The sequence below is a fragment of the Telopea speciosissima genome, chromosome 1, assembly GCF_018873765.1.
Source record: "Telopea speciosissima isolate NSW1024214 ecotype Mountain lineage chromosome 1, Tspe_v1, whole genome shotgun sequence".
Lineage (NCBI taxonomy): Eukaryota > Viridiplantae > Streptophyta > Magnoliopsida > Proteales > Proteaceae > Telopea > Telopea speciosissima.
The window spans coordinates 5187462-5203739 of NC_057916.1; the positions used below are offsets into that span (position 1 = coordinate 5187462).

Sequence of the window (16278 nt, forward strand, 5' to 3'; positions counted from 1 at the left end):
AAAATATTTAAAATAGCCTCATACAATTTTAAAATTACATTGAAAGTATATTACTAAATCTGGTAAAAGCTGTGAGTAAAATATACGTTCATGATTACAATTTTTTTTCTTTTTTAATTCAAGAGAGAGAGAGAGAGAGAGAGAGAGAGAGAGAGATAGGGTTCTTCATGCCACCAATATGGAATTGATGGAACCTCTCACACCACACCACTTACCTCCTAAAAGATGATTTCATCAACAAAAGAGCTATACAGTTTCCAAAATTTTGACTCGATTGGGTTTAGTCAAAATCGACTTTCCAACTATGGTGTAACGATGAAACAATAAGAAATTGGATGCGTGGCAAGCTTAGTATTGAATCCATGGACGGTATAAATATCAACAAAGATTGAAATTTTGTGAATAGATAGAAACCAGGGCCATGCTCAAATGTGATATTTAAACCCGAATAAATTTGGGATAATAGATAAATAAAGCTTGAAAATCCAATTGAAAATAAAATGTACTAAAAATATAAATTGATGAAAATATATAGAAAGATGGGAAAAAGAACTCTTCGGAAGTGTGACCTACGCCAGCACTCACTTGAGTCTATCTCTCTCCTCTTCATATGAAAAGACACATTTACCTTTAATTTTGAGAAAGAGAGAGATAGATATATACATGGGATGAGTACTGGCGTAGGCTAAGCTCCTAAATAGAAAATACTTCCCAACAACAATACTTGACGGCGTATTCACCCTTTTCCCTTTAAAATATTAGATTTTATATATAATCAATCTTTCTCAAAATATGCAATGGTTTGATTTGAGAAAGCATCTTTCCTCGTGTCAGAAGTAAGAATGCAGTTATAGGAACCTATTATCATAGTCTAAAGAAACTTTTGCCATAATAAATGAAAAAAATTCAACGAACACCGAAGATCCACAATTGTCTTACTTAATACAGTATAGTCAAATTATTTAATGGGAAGCAGTTTTCTGTATGGGAGTGCTGCACTCCCATGAGTCTATCTCTTTCCTCCTTAAAATAAGGTGACAGAAGTATCTTTTCACATGGGGAAGAGAGAGATAAACTCATGGGAGTGTTGGCATAGGCCACAGTCTCGGACAGAGATCTTTTTCCCTTATTTAATATAGAGAAGTGAAACGCTAACTGGAACAAAAAGAAATAATTTAATAACTCATGATTTGCTAAGTTTATTTAGGTAGTCATGTGATGTCAGGTAGACCAGACCAGACCAATCTTTGCATTGATTCGTTGATGGAGGCAGTGATCGACAACTTTTATGTTGATATTACCTCTTCTTCAAACCACATTAGTTGTCTGTCATTTTAATCTCAAGACTTCCCTTTGATAAACTACCAACTCTTATATCATCCGTGAATGTTGACCTTCACTATTGACCAGATCAGATTTGGTAATTCATTCCAACTTAATTTACGTAACTTTATTATTTTTTAATTGTTCTTCATGGTTCTGTAAGTGAGTAGTTGCCGTAGGTCAATCGTGTGAACCACCACCACATTGAATAACATTTTCACCAGCTGCACACTGGTTTGGAAAAACGACTACGTTTGGACGTGGGCGACACGCTCACCCCATAGAGTTTTTTTTCTTAAGACAGTGACAATAAGTTTAGACTCTTCTCCAATCCAGCCTAGACCGTCACATGACCTAGGCCAAGCATTGCCCAATTTGCTTTGCTACCGTAGTTGTAACTTGTTACACTCGTCTGATATGACATTATTACTATACTAAATTGTTTGACATGCTTTTAGAAATTTATTTATTTATTTATTTTTTATTATCAAATATTGAATTTCTAAACTCTTGAAGGCAACTGCTTGTTTAGTTGATTGATGCCTTGTCATTAGAGTGCAAGATCCCAAGAGGTCATCTCTTTGACTCTCTTAACTTTATCTTGTATCACAAAGACATTTCCTTTCACACATTTCCCTTCCTCATCAGGGTGCAAGATCCCAGGAAGTCATAAGTTTGACTCTTTTCTTCATTGTGTATTATAAAGGCATTTTCTTTCCCACCTTTCCCCTCCTCATTCCTCCTCTCTTATATAGTTATTGTTAAAGTCCCATTAGGCAGTTAAATAAGATATACCACAACAAATCTCTAATCTCATTAAAGTATAGGGATTAATGGCTCAAGTGACACAAATCCTATTGTGCTAATAAGGCAGAAAGCACAGCCCATCTTTTGCTCATCATGACCGGTGACGGAGACACTTCCTTGGGATCCCTCACCTGTGTAAACTAAACTTAACGGGTAATGGGTCACTTCCAGTCTGATTGACGGAAGGTAATGGGAGCACACATACACGAGGGAGGATTTTTCATTTTATAGGGAATGGGAAGATCATTTCAGGGGACCATGTCTGGACGCAGGCCGCATCAAGCAAACAAGCAAGCTGAATTCTTTTTCCCAAACTTAATTTAAAGCTTAGGGTAAACGATGCCAAAAAGAAACTTTATGTTGATCCTTATTATATATATTTTTGAAAACCATTAAAAAAAAAAAACAAATAATAAAAACAAAAATCATAGGTTATTTATTTAGGGCAAGAGATCTCTACTTGGTCAAATGATCCCTACACAAGTGTCTAGGCCAATGGGGGAGCATTGGGTAACAACCTAGGGGATAGAGACGTCATCTCACGGTGCCTTGTGAGAGGGCATAGGAAACACCACCAAGTAGAGATCTTTTTCCCATTTATTTTGTTTCTTTCCCCTCTTAAACCATTGGGACTGGATAATATCAGCCATTTTTGTGGCATGGGAGTCTACAGTGGCTTGGTAGTGTGGGAAACCCTCTCCATATATTTTATGGGGAAGAGTTTTTTGTCCGGGTGCGTGGTCTTTGCGCTAGTGCAGGGGCCAATAGGAGCACATAAGAAAGCTTCAAAGAAGATGGAATTTTTGCCTTTCATGAGGGAGGGGTTGGATGGTCAGTTTTTGTCATCATATGTTTGGGTACCGGTGCTACACTCCCAGAAAGAAGTAAAATCAAATTTATAATAAAATTTTTTTTGGGAAAGGGTTCTTTCCTGGCAACGTGGTCCCTACATCAGCACATGGTCAATCATAGCACGTGCAGGAACAATCAACACTGATGAGGTTTTTCACCTTCATGCATGGGGGTGAGGCAGTCATTTCTCCTCCGTTTGTGTGTGGGTACAGGTGCGCACTATGCTGCCAGGCAAGGTTCTTTTTCCCTAATCTTTTTGAATTGTTACTTAACATGATTGTATGTTAACTCCAAAATATTTCAAATTTGATTATAAAATGTTTAAATTACAAAGAAAATATTTTACTAAATATGAAAAAAGCTTTAAGTAAATTATACGCTCATGATTACAAATTTTTTCTTTTTTAAATCAAGGGAGAGCTAGGGTCCTTATGTAGTTATGCCTCCATTATGGAAGGAATCTCCCACACCATACTACTCATCATAATTTTTATTTTTTTATTTTTTTTTAAATTTCGTCAACAAATGAGTCCATCCAGTTAGAGATGAGAGAGTGTGTCAATATAAGACCCCACATAATCAGGATGTGAGGTGTGGGAAAAAATCTAGAAACTATCAATATGAGGATTTTTTTATTTTTAAATTAATTTCAATTCTTTTTTCTTTCATTGAACTTCACTTTGTAATTCTTTTAAAGGGTTTTCTTTCCCTCACTATACCTAATGAATTATAATGTTTCATTATTTGCCACATGACAATATATAAATGAGTTTATCCATGTGCTAGAGGACCAGATTTTTTTTTTTGACTAAAGGTCAGCAATGTATGTATTAATGGTAAAAAAAAGTACAGAAACGTAGTGACTTTCCCTAATACAAAGGAGGGGAATTAGTCACAAACTTCCGCCATCCTAAAATCTGTAATACGGATGGCACAATGCCTCCCATTCAATCACATGGGCTATGAAACTTGGACCTGTGGGCCAGGAGTGTGTCTCTTTGGTCATTGTTACTTTTTTGGCTAACACATCAGCTACAGTATTTACTTCTCGATAGCAATGCGTTATTCGCCACTGAATGGAGTCTAGGAATCCTGCTATTGCCCACCATCGTTGCAAACTTTGCCATGGCAGTTTGGCAAATAAAATGGAGGTAACCATCGATGCCGAGTCGCATTCCACCCAAAGGTGGTGCAATTGCAGTTTCATCACTTCTTTTATCCCCTCAAAGAAGGCTGCTAGTTCCGCATTGAAATTCGTCCCCACCCCTTGGTAGATAGAAAAACATTTCACTGCGGGTGCCAAAGTAGTTTCTAAAAATCCCCCCTGCTCCAGAGGACCCCGGATTTCCCAAGGATAATCCATCAATATTAAATTTTATCTACCCTATAGGGGGTTGTCACCACCTTACTTCTTTAATTGAGCATGTTGGTTGTCTAGCAACCAAAACTTGAAAAATTCTGGACAGCATTAGATCATGGATTGTTTTCACGTGTACCCCCCTTTATCTTTGAGCAATCTGCAATCTCCCTTATGCACCGCTTCACTACTTGTGATGGCGTCCCTCTTTGAGGACCAAATAAGCATCTCATTGGTACAATGTCAGCTTAAAATGAGTAGAGGAAGTAGTTAAATTTATAAAAGATGTTATTTTGTATTTTATATTTATCTCCATTTAATGGCATTTTGATAATTGTATAAAACTTTGATCAGAGCTTGGGCAACTTTCGGCTTACTTTGGACTAAAATATAGATATTGAGATGTATATGAGGGCCTCTATCATATGGATTAACTCAAGTAATGTCAGGTGACAAATAGTGAAGCGTTATATTTCACTAAACATAGTGATGCTTAGAAAGACCCTTTGTTTAGGAAAAAAATACATGTGCAAGTTGAAAGAACAATCTTACATAAGGATGTGAAGGACATTGGAAAAGATCTACACACTATCGACATGGGGATATTTTTTTTCTAAATCAATCACTTCTTTTTTCTTTCATTTGAACCTTAAATTTTTATGCTTTTTTGACAATAAAAATACACATGCAGATCGAGGGAGCAGTCTCATACTCTCATATGTCTTATTTTATTTAAAATTTTTTTATTCAATATCTTTCTTTATTAATAGTAAAAGATTTTGTGTATGATCGCCAATAGAACCTTAGGCTGGGACAAAGTTGCTGGTGCTACGTAGACACAGGACCACACACAAAGACTGTGTCTTAATCCCACTCAGGCAAAGTGCTTGGACAAGGGTAAGGTAGTCTTTATGCGTGGCCATGTGTCTATGTAGCACAGGCACGACGGGCAGCTGTGCCGTAAAAATTCTAAATCCAAATTGCCCCAATCGAATACATGCAAGCTCTCGTACACCGATCCCTTCTTATTATATTATATAATATTACGTTGAAAACATTGAGAGAAGTAGAGAAGTATAAAAGTTTGAACAGACGCAATTCTCTATGCAAATGTAATGGGAATGGCCCAGCAAAATGATTTCAAGCTTTGCCAAACCCAAATAGTGAGTTTTAATATATCACCCAGCGCGGCACCGCCTGTATGTGATAGACTTTTCCATTAAGTCAATAATTTAGCACACGCAATTGTACACGCAAATGTGATGGATAACTTTTGATCGACATAGTTCTGAATTCTCATTCGCAGAGTAATGACATACACAAACCATTGACATCTAAAGGCCGATTCTATGGTTTATATGACCGATTCCAATCAATTTCGATCCAATCGAGATTGATCGGAATTGTCATGACCGATCCGGCCCCATTCGGTTTTTTTTTTTTTAAAAATTAACCACCAACAACATGACCTAAAACATTGCTCTCTGAGCTGCTACTGTCACCGATCCTAATTGGGTAGTGCCGTCATGCCGCCTTCTTATGTCATGGCGTTAATATGAGTCTTCATGTTAACGTGTATATCTTATCTATTAGTGTACATTTTGAATTTAAAAACTAGAACATGTAGAACATTGTCAAGAATTAAGTCAGGAAACAAAGAAATGCTACTAATGTGTGAGACCAGAACAAGAGTGTCATCAGGTAAGGTAACGGGGTTGCAGTTGCATGTAACGTTGGGTGTAATGAAAGAAAAAAGAGAGAAATCAAAGGCAATATGATCAGTTGCATCTGCATCGAAAATCTAGATTGCAATCGAATTAGAACCAGAGAAATTATCTGCGAGATTCACCAAAGGATGATCACCTGGAGGAAGGAGAGTCAGCAATTGCTGGATTTGGGTGGCCATTAAAGACGGAGTTGAGGTTGATGAAGCAACATCAGATACAGCAGCAAGAGCCCTTGGTCTAGTTGCCCGTGGAGAGGCAGAGCGAGATGTGGTAGATCCATTTTTGGAAGAACCAAAACGAGATGTCCACCATTCGGGATAGCCATTCTTCTTAAGGCATTGCAACTCGGATGACTATCCTTATCACAATAGGTGCAATGATAGCTTGGTTTAGAGGTAGAACCAGTAGAGCGCACTAAGCACATTGAAATTGACTGGCACCTTGAGTGTAAAAAGCTACAACAAGGTTTGATCTATCCCACAAAGGTTCCTACGGCCTCTCAGATTGCTAATTTATTTACCAAATCCCTTGACTGTGATCAGTACCAGTTCTGGATTTCCAAGTTGGGCATTCGTAATATTCACGCTCCAACTTGAGGGGGAGTGTTAACATGAATCTTTATGTCAATGCGTATATCTTATCCATTAGTATTGTACATTTTGAATGTAATTAGTAAGTAGATATTCTTTTGACTGTACGTTCCATAATTATGTATTCCACAATAGCATACTAGTCTTGTATATATCCTCCATTAAAGAATGATTTCAATCAAGATGATGAGAATCAATTTTACCAGGCTTAGTTTTATCACATGGGTATTAAGTAGTCGGCATAAAATTTTTCCCAAAAAAACAAACAGGTAGTCGGCATAAAATCGGTTATTCACTTTAGTTATATTTACCAGTCTTAGTTTTATGACAGCTGTAATTTCTCTGTAAGACTAAAAATGCCGTGGTTGACCCTTCTGTCGATGGCTCTCTTTTAATTTCCCTCTCTGAAAACTGATTCATACAATTCAACAATCGCTTGTTACAATTTAATCCTTTACCTCTTTTGCCTTCTCTTCTCAATTGTTTTCCAGAATTCCAGGTGGGCAAGTTACTGTCTTGTGTCGTGTCCTCTGTTTCTCTATAAAAAGGAGGAAGCAGGGGAATTTTTAGGAGGAAAGCCACTACTGCTGCAACATCCCGTATCTGGGCTTTCCTAACACTAAAAGACTCGAGAAACAGGGAGAGAGAGAGATGGGTTCCATTGGAGTACTGGAGGAGAAGAAGCCTCATGTGGTTTGCGTACCATTCCCAGCACAGGGCCATATAAACCCCATGCTCAAGGTGGCAAAGCTTCTTCACCACAGAGGTTTCCACATCACCTTTGTCAATACTGAATTCAATCACAAACGCCTCCTCAAGTCAAGAGGCCCTGATTCTCTCAAGGGCTTACCTGACTTCCAATTCGAGACTATCCCGGATGGTCTCCCACCACCTGATATTGATGCCACCCAAGACATTCCAGCCCTCTGTCAGTCTACCCGCAACACTTGCTTAGTTCCCTTCCGCAACCTTCTCTCCAAACTCAACACCACACCTGACATCCCTCCAGTCACCTGCATAGTCTCTGATGGTGCCATGAGCTTCACTCTGCAAGCTGCTGAGGAAATTGGAGTCCCTGAAGTACTTTTCTGGACCACCAGCGCCTGTGGCTTCTTGGGCTACATGCACTATCCCCATCTCATGGAAAGAGGCCTGACACCTCTCAAAGGTATTTTTCGATTGCTAAAACCAAACAAAATTAATAAATCAAAAAGATTAATGAAAGCCCACTTCTCTTGAACATCTCTCACCAACTCTTATCTTTACGTTTTGATTCTGTGCTGAACAGATTTGAGCTACCTATCGAATGGGTACTTGGACACTCCTTTGGATTGGATCCCAGGAATGAATGGTATCCGTCTCAAGGATATTCCAACTTTTGTTCGAACTACCAATCCTGATGATTTCATGCTTGACTTTATCAAGGGAGAAGTTAGGAGAGCTTACAAAGCTTCAGCAATAATTTTAAATACCTTTGATGTCCTTGAGAAGGACGTCGTGGATTCGCTATCAAAGATGTTGCCTCGCGTTTACACCATCGGCCCTCTGCCCCTGCTGTTGAATCAGATTAAAGATGAGAGTTTGAAGTCTATTGGGTCCAATCTATGGAAAGAAGAATCTGGGTGTCTTGAATGGCTTGATTCCAAAGAACCCAGTTCAGTGGTTTATGTGAATTTTGGGAGCATCACAGTAATGACGCCTCAGCAACTCGTTGAGTTCGCATGGGGGCTAGCCAATAGCGAGCAGACCTTCTTGTGGATCATAAGGCCCGATCTTGTAGCGGGTGACTCGGCCGTTCTGTCGTCTGAGTTCTTGAGTCAAACCAAAGAGAGAGGAATGCTGGCAAGTTGGTGCCCACAGGAAAAAGTGCTGAGCCACCCAGCCATAGGTGGTTTCTTAACCCACAGTGGGTGGAACTCCACACTCGAAAGCATTTGTGGTGGTGTTCCTATGGTTTGTTGGCCATTCTTTGCGGAGCAGCAAACAAACTGCAGATACTCCTGCACTCATTGGGGGATAGGTGCAGAGATTGACAATAATGTTAAGAGGAATGATGTTGAGAAGCTTGTAAGAGAGTTGATGGAGGGAGAAAATGGTAAAGAGATGAAGAGTAAGGCCATGATTTGGAGGAAGAAAGCAGAGGAGGCCACCAGCTCTGTTGGCGGCTCTTCTCTAGTCAACTTTGACAACTTGGTCAAAGAAATCCTTCTTTCCAATCGAAACTAACAACATTTGGCCAAACTTCTATTATCTGAACCGTAACAGAATTGCTGGTGCTGTATCCAGCAGGTTATGAAGTGGGTTGGTTTGTATTATCAGTATTAATTACTATATTCAGCTCCCTCGTCAGGAGCAGCTTTTAACTTTTTATAGTGAACCCTTTATCTTTAGGGTTAATTTTTTAGATCTAAATGAAAATTACAAGATTAGTAGGTTTCAAATTTGTTTTATATCCACTACTTTTCATTTTGAAGTATTTATTACATTCCTAAAGTTAGTTAATACTCATGCCAAACAAGAATAAAATAAAAATAAACTTCCAAAATTGCCCCACAAATTTGTTTTAAACTTTTAAACCAAAATGGGAAAATAAGGAGGGAAAGAGTTAATTAATACTCATGCCACTCAAGAATAAAATTAAAATATTTTTTTCAAATTTCCCTAAATATCTGTTTTGAACTTATAAACCACAATGGGAAAAATAGGAAGAAAGGGGCGCATAATTTTCACTATCTATTTTTTATTTTATCTCTCACTGTTTTTTTTTTTTTTTTTACCGAGTTTTCTTCTACCAATTGTGAATGAGATCCCATTCATCGTAGGGTGGGAGAGGGTGGGAATAAGTATTGGGAGGGTATTTTGGAACATATAAAAACTAGTGGATGTAAAACAAAAAAAAATTTTTGGTGAAGAAAAGTACTATTAATTAGAACATAATGGTAACACTGTTTTGAAACCTACTTTTTTTGTAATTTCGGTTCTTACCTAGTGGATCTAAATAATTTTCCCTTATCTTTAAGCAATTATTTTTGCATCTGTTCCAGCCTCCAGGTAGCCAGCCCTCTCCTAGGTAGTCTTTTTTGTGGCTCGAACCCAAGGTCATGCCCAAATCATACTTGAAAAATCGGGTTCTGATTACGACGAATCACTCGAGTCGAGTCAAAATTTTGGAAAATCTGATCAAGGGTCGTGTAGACTAGGCCAAGGTAAAAAATGATTAGGTCATAAATTGTCCAAATAAAATAAGACTCAGTATTTTCACCTGAGTTATGACAAACTCAATGAGTGTAATTGTTTTTTTTTAAACCATAAAGTCGATTCATTTAGAAACTGAGTTGAGTAAATCTGTATTTTAAAACAATAAGAAATCCTCAACTCCTCTACTTCATTCTCTTGTTCAACGGTATAAACTCAAAATGCATTGATATGCGATTCCTTGATTTTTTTTTTTTTTATCTATTTCTGATTTTTTACTAATTTATACATATTTATTGTACTAAAAAAAGAACTCACATTCACTGGGTTTCATAAAACTAAATCACCAAGGTTTTTTTATAAGACAAGTCAAGTCTATTAATCTGATTTTCCAACTATGGCCCAAATGTAAAAGAGTGTCAATAGGGTATTTTAGAACATACAAAAATCCTAGAAGGGATTTGTAAACCCTAGGATAGTGGAAGAACCGTCCTCTATGGATCTTAAAAAGAATATTCTAATATGTGAAGAAATTTATGATTGAATTTCCCTTTAACGTACGGCAGAGGTTGGGCACGCCAGCCCGCTCTAGGCATGCAGCAGTACCCGGCGGCCAGCCCACCCTTTGGAATTGATTTGCTGACGGAGACAATGAGAACTTTTATGTTGAGATTACCACTTCTTCAAATCTGATTCGTTAGTTACCTGCTATTTTTTAATCTTAAGACTTCCTCCGATGAACTTCAATTCTTCTACCAGCAGTGAATGTTGACCCGACCAGACCAGATTTGGTAATTCATTCTAATTTTACTTAACTTTATTATTCTTTATCGTTTGTATTTTGAAAGTGAATTGGTCAAACTGTAAAAATTGGCTGCTGTCCGGGTTGCTGCTACGTCACTGCTGTCCTAATTATAGGGGTTGATTTAAAATCCAGCAAAATATTAAAATCTAAGAGGGTATTTGTGAATCCAAAAGAAAAAGGGATTATTCCTGATCAACGCTTACAATTGTTGACAGGAGGAACATGGGTTGCAACCAAATTTTTTCTGATCTAAAACTGCATTAGTTACCTTCTCAATGTAGCGCTACAACATTGAAAAAGTTTTGCATCAGTTGCACACTGGTTTGGACTTTGATCGAACATTTATTTTCTGCACCAAAACTATACAAACAACGATATTTTTTTCTTTTTGAAATTGAAAAAGGGGGGCGTGCATGTGGGGCCAATGAAAGTTTTTTCAAAAGCATTATGGGATTGAAATTTTCACCTTTCATAGGGGTGGGGTAGTCATTTCACCCCACAAAGATCTTTTCTCCTTAAAACACTATCTGTTAGGTTTGAACTCTTCCCCAGTCCAGCCTTGGTCGGCACATGAACTGGGTCCCCACAACATTATCGATTTTACTTTGGACACACATGGGGTGGGACATGGGCGGGGTTTGGGTCATGCAGGGGACATGCCGATTATTTCGCCCACCTTGCATGTGTCTAGGCGCATCTTGTGCCCCCAATGCATAGAACTTTACCCCTTTGTTTTTTTTTCAAATAAATTATTTGATATGCTTTTGGGAATTATTATTATTATTATTATTTTTCTTCTTTATGTTGAAGAGTTGAATCTCTAAACTCTTGCAGACAACTACTTGCTTAGTTGGTTGATGTCTTTTGTCTTTTGCCTAATTTTAGCTAGGAATTTGGCAAGGAATGCCTGCTCAAAGGACATAACTTCTACTGTATTTTCTCTTACTGTTTAATTATATATATTTTTTTCCTCATCAAAAAAAAAAAAATCCTAAGAAGTAATAAGTTTGACTCTCTTGTCCTCATTTTGTGTCATAAGGTATTTTCTTTCCCACTGTTGCGTGTGGAAATCTCCGATGCTTGGATCATCCACGGATGAGCCTGTAAAAATCAAGTGATGAGCACAAGAGAGTCGGTGTGGCTCCGGCCTAGGACTCTCCGATGCTAAAGTTAGATCACTAGTGCAACAACGTAACTGCGTAGTGAAAAGCCAGATGAGGAATGGTGCTCCATACCTGGGTATTTATAGAGTGAGGATGAGATGAGGCGGTTGGAAGAGTCCTAGTATGGTAGGAGTCCTTCTTTCGGAAGGTTCTCTCGCGTAGAGCGGAGTGGAGAGCTATTCTCGGGGTCGGACTCTTATTAAGGTAAGAGTCCATGTAGGGTGTGATTCCGTGTTGCGCTGGGATCGTGGCTCGATCCTTATCTCGTGATTCTCGGGATGCACTGATGTGGCCCGGAGATCCCCGGTGGAGCACTATGGCAGCTTCAGTGAAGGAAAGCTCGGCCTGGGAGGTCGGCCTTGGCAGTCATCTCGGCCTGGGAGGTCGGCCCGAGAGGTTGGTCTTGGCAGTAAGCTCGGCCAGGAGTTTATGGCTGACCTGTATGAGCTCGGCCTCAGACACCGGATAGCTTGCGCGAGTCTGGCTCTGTCAAGTGACTTATCGGAGACGGGGTCGGTCCGATTTCCTGCTCAGTTCAATTCGGTTCTTGGACTAAGGTCAGATCGACCATGTGGCAGCCTCTGATAAGTGGGGTGTTTTATGCCTCATCACCTACATTTATCCTTCCCACTCCGTTCTCAAGTAGTTGTAGTTAAACTCTTATTGTGATACAGGTGGGTGTGAAATGATCACCCCTGTCTCATAGAAAAGTAGAAATCCAATCTCCCGTGATGTTAAAAGTTAAATTGACCCTTACGCTGCCACAGGATCGATTAGCATTCTCTTGACAAAAAAATTTAAAGAATTGCTCCCTGAGTTGTTATTGTCACTAATCCTAGTTGGCTAGTGCCCATTGCCGACATGCCTATTATGTTATGGGTTGGCGACTTGGCGTCTTGGCGAGCACTGACTAATTTTCTGGTTATGATCCTCTGCAAGCGATACCCTCCATTGCCGTGCCTGATGGACCTTTATCCGTTGCTGTGCATTACATCGTTGCTGTGCCATTGTGTGATGCAGTGCACACATGGCCGTTGCTGCACTACACGATGACACAGCAGCAGCAGAGGATAAAAGTTCGTGTCGGATCCGCTGATGGTTGATGCATCCATCCATCCTGTTCGGTATTAATTCCGTTTCGGCATAAACTATTAGATTAAATTTTAAAAAAATTGTATTATAATTGACAGCTGCTATTTCTCTGTAATACTTAAATCCATGGTTGACCCTTATTGGGTCTCTTTTGACACTTTCAAAACTGATTCATTCGACCCAAAAACGTCCATTTCTTTTTACCATTTTAATCCCCTGTTTCCTCTTTTGCCTTCTCTTTCTCACTTGTTTTCCATGTGGGCATTCTACTGCCTTGTGTCCTGCATGTCCTCTGTTTCTCTATAAAAAACAAAAAGAGGAAGCAGGGGACTTTTAGGAGGAGGGAAGCCACTACTGCTTCAACATCGCGTGTCTGAGCTTTCCCAACACTAATTGAAAAACTCAAGAAACGGGGAAAGAGTGATGGGTTCCATTGGAGTACAGGAGGAGAAGAAGCCTCATGCGGTTTGCATACCATTCCCAGCACAGGGTCACATAAACTCCATGCTCAAAGTGGCAAAGCTTCTTCACCACAGAGGTTTCCACATCACCTTCGTCAATACCGAATTCAATCACAAACGTCTACTCAAATCGAGAGGCCCTGATTCTGTCAAGGGCTTACCTGACTTCCAATTCCATACTATCCCGGACGGTCTCCCACCACCTGATATTGATATTGATATTGATGCCACCCAATCCATCCCAGCCCTCTGCCACTCTACCAGCACCACTTGCTTAGTTCCCTTCCGCAACCTTCTCTCCAAACTCAACTCCTCCACACTTGGCATCCCTCCCGTCACTTGCATAGTCTCTGATGGTGCCATGAGCTTCACCCTTCAAGCTGCTGAGGAAATCGGAGTCCCTGAAGTACTGTTTTGGACCACCAGCGCCTGCGGCTTCTTGGGCTACATGCACTATCCCCATCTCATGGAAAGAGGCCTTAAAGCTCTCAAAGGTATATATTTGCTTGCTTAATTAAACGAAACAAAAATTAAATCAAACCCCAATTCTCTTGAATATCTCTCACCAACTCAATCTTTACGTTTTGATTCTGTGCTGAACAGATGCGAGCTACCTATCAAATGGATACTTGGACACTCCTTTGGATTGGATCCCAGGAATGAATGGTATCCGTCTCAGGGATATTCCAAGTTTTGTTCGAACTACCAATCCTGATGACTTCATACTCCAATTTCCGATTGGAGAAGTGAGGAGAGTTTACAAAGCTTCAGCGATCATTTTAAATACCTTTGATGTCCTTGAGAAGGACGTCGTGGATACACTATCAACGATGTTGCCTCCCGTTTACACCATCGGCCCTCTCTCCCTGATGTTGGATCAAATTAAAGATGAGAGTTTGAAGTCTATTGGGTCCAATCAATGGAAAGAAGAACCTGGGTATCTTGAATGGCTTGATTCTGTCGACTGAGTTCTTGAGCCAAACCAAAGAGAGATGAATGCTGGCAAGTTGGAGTCCACAGGAGAAAGTGTTGAGCCACCCAGCCATAGGTGGTTTCTTAACTCACAGTGGGTGGAACTCCACACTCGAAAGCATTTGTGGGGGTGTGCCTATGGTTTGTTGGCCATTCTTTGCAGAGCAGCAAACAAATTGCAGATACTCCTGCAGTCATTGGGGGATAGGTGCAGAGATTGACAACAATGTCAAGAGGGATGACGTTGAGAGGCTTGCGAGAGAGTTGATGGAGGGTGAAAATGGTAAAGAGATGAAGGCCAAGGCCATGGTGTGGAAAAAGAAAGCAGAGGAGGCCATCAGCCCTGTTGGCGGGGGCTCTTCTCTAGTCAATTTTGACAAATTGGTGAACGAAATCCTTCTTTCCCATCGAAACTAACCAAATTTGATGGTGTTGTATTCAGTACGTAGATTGTGAAGTGGGTTTGTATGTATTAATTATAATTAGTCTTACTATATACTAGCTGGTCCCTCTCCTCAGGAACAGTTTTATAGATCATTTCTTGGTTTTCTACGAACCCTTCTTTATATAATTATTCTTGTATTTTAGTTCTCAATTATATAAATGGATTGTGTTGGCTGGATTAATTACCACTTCGTTTCCATCTGATTAAGCTGTAAAATGTCGTAAACAAGTGTAAGGTTGAATCAATAACAAACTGGGGATAGACCCTAAGGTCTCGGTCTGCTCAAATGTGAAGTTACAACACAAATAAACTTGTGTAAATAGTAAAATAAAGCTTTAGAAATCAAATTGAAAATGAAATTTATTGAAAAACATAAATGGGTGAAAATATATACAAAGAGAACATAACAATATGTGGAAAAGTATATGATTGACATTCCTTGCCTCAAACATCCTTCAAGATGTAAGATCTCTAATACTGAAGTAGAAGCTGATAACCTGGAGCTGATTAAATTCATCCACAACCCTCATCGATCTCCCCCTCCCCCCCTTCTTTGAAGTCTCAAACATCCTTCAAGATGTACGATCTTTAATTCTTGCATTTGAGCCTTGTAACTTCTTTTACATTCCCATGGAGATTAACAGCTTCGCTGACTCTTGTCCTATACGAAAATGACTGAATGGTCACTCTCCTCTCCTTGGTTGTCTGACCTATATTGGTTAGACATCTTGTGTTTTTCTCGCGTTAATGGAGGACAGTTCACCCACCATCTTATGGTTCACAAACTCCTCCTAGGATTTTAGTATGCTCCAAAATACTTTTTTTATACCCATTCCCGCCCTCTACCTCCCCTCGAGGAATGAGATCCCATTAATGTGGATGGAGGGAAACTCGGGTCCTTATATTTTTATATGTGATTTGTTTCCTAATATCTAATGGTTTGATTTGATAAATAACTTTTCTGCATAACACAACTGAGACTGTACTTATTCCATAATAAATGAAAAAGTTTCAACTAACACCAAGAAATAAAATTTTCACAAAATTATTTAATATTTCTACCAAAAAAGAAAAAAATTACTTAATATATAGTATAACCTAAATATTTGATAGCTTACTAAAATTTATACACAAATGCCAAAGAAAATTTTCTCTTGATTTGCTAAGTTGATTGAAATATTGGTCCCAACGGGACGAACCCTTTGCATTGATTGCATCGGCGAGGAGATGGAAATGGATACTTTTTTTTTGGTAAACGATGAAATAAATACCTAGTAAGTTAGTACCATGCGCATTGCATTTGTTGAAGGAGATGGTGAGGAAGTGGGGGAAAAATTTCCTGCACACCAGGCAGTAGGAATTTTTCTGTTTCCCGTAATCATCTCCTTTCCCTATGGGTTTAGACTCAGTTTGATTAGGTTTTTGTATTTTTCAAAATACCCCTTTTAATCAGGGCAGGATTCCTTTCTGACACCTACGATTGATTCAC

The 16278-nt window shown here is 39.2% G+C and overlaps 3 protein-coding genes across 11 annotated transcripts in view; all 3 read left to right on the forward strand.

Moving 5' to 3' along the window:
• The window catches only part of LOC122638342 (7-deoxyloganetin glucosyltransferase-like), a 49048-nt gene that overhangs the window by 25060 nt on the left and 7710 nt on the right, over nt 1–16278 (forward strand). The window lies entirely within an intron of this gene.
• Nucleotides 127–14764, forward strand: LOC122638383 (7-deoxyloganetin glucosyltransferase-like). Of its 5 annotated transcripts, none has more exons than XM_043831333.1 (4): nt 127–142; nt 7297–7824; nt 7945–8516; nt 14393–14764. In XM_043831333.1, exons 2-4 carry the CDS (start codon nt 7308–7310, stop codon nt 14759–14761), a joined length of 1458 nt encoding a protein of 485 aa, XP_043687268.1. In that variant the 5' UTR covers nt 127–142; nt 7297–7307; the 3' UTR covers nt 14762–14764. The 5 variants fall into 5 exon arrangements, with proteins under 5 accessions (XP_043687268.1, XP_043687276.1, XP_043687250.1 ...); XM_043831341.1 differs by having other exon boundaries at nt 134–155; nt 7306–7824; XM_043831315.1 differs by having other exon boundaries at nt 139–155; nt 7302–7824.
• LOC122638325 (7-deoxyloganetin glucosyltransferase-like) overlaps nt 13268–16278 on the forward strand; it is a 35658-nt gene continuing 32647 nt past the window's right edge. Inside the window, exon 1 of the mRNA XM_043831242.1 lies at nt 13268–13584. Within this exon, the coding sequence (XP_043687177.1) occupies nt 13335–13584 (250 nt within the window). The 5' untranslated portion in view covers nt 13268–13334. The remainder of the gene's footprint in view (nt 13585–16278) is intronic.

Coding starts and splice junctions, on each gene's coding strand:
- LOC122638383 (XM_043831333.1), top strand. CDS start 7,308: ATGGGTTCCATTGGAGTACTGGAGGAGAAGAAGCCTCATGTGGTTTGC. Junction 7,825..7,944: donor AGGCCTGACACCTCTCAAAG/GTATTTTTCGAT, acceptor TGTGCTGAACAG/ATTTGAGCTACCTATCGAAT. Junction 8,517..14,392: donor TGGCAAGTTGGTGCCCACAG/GAAAAAGTGCTG, acceptor TGGAGTCCACAG/GAGAAAGTGTTGAGCCACCC.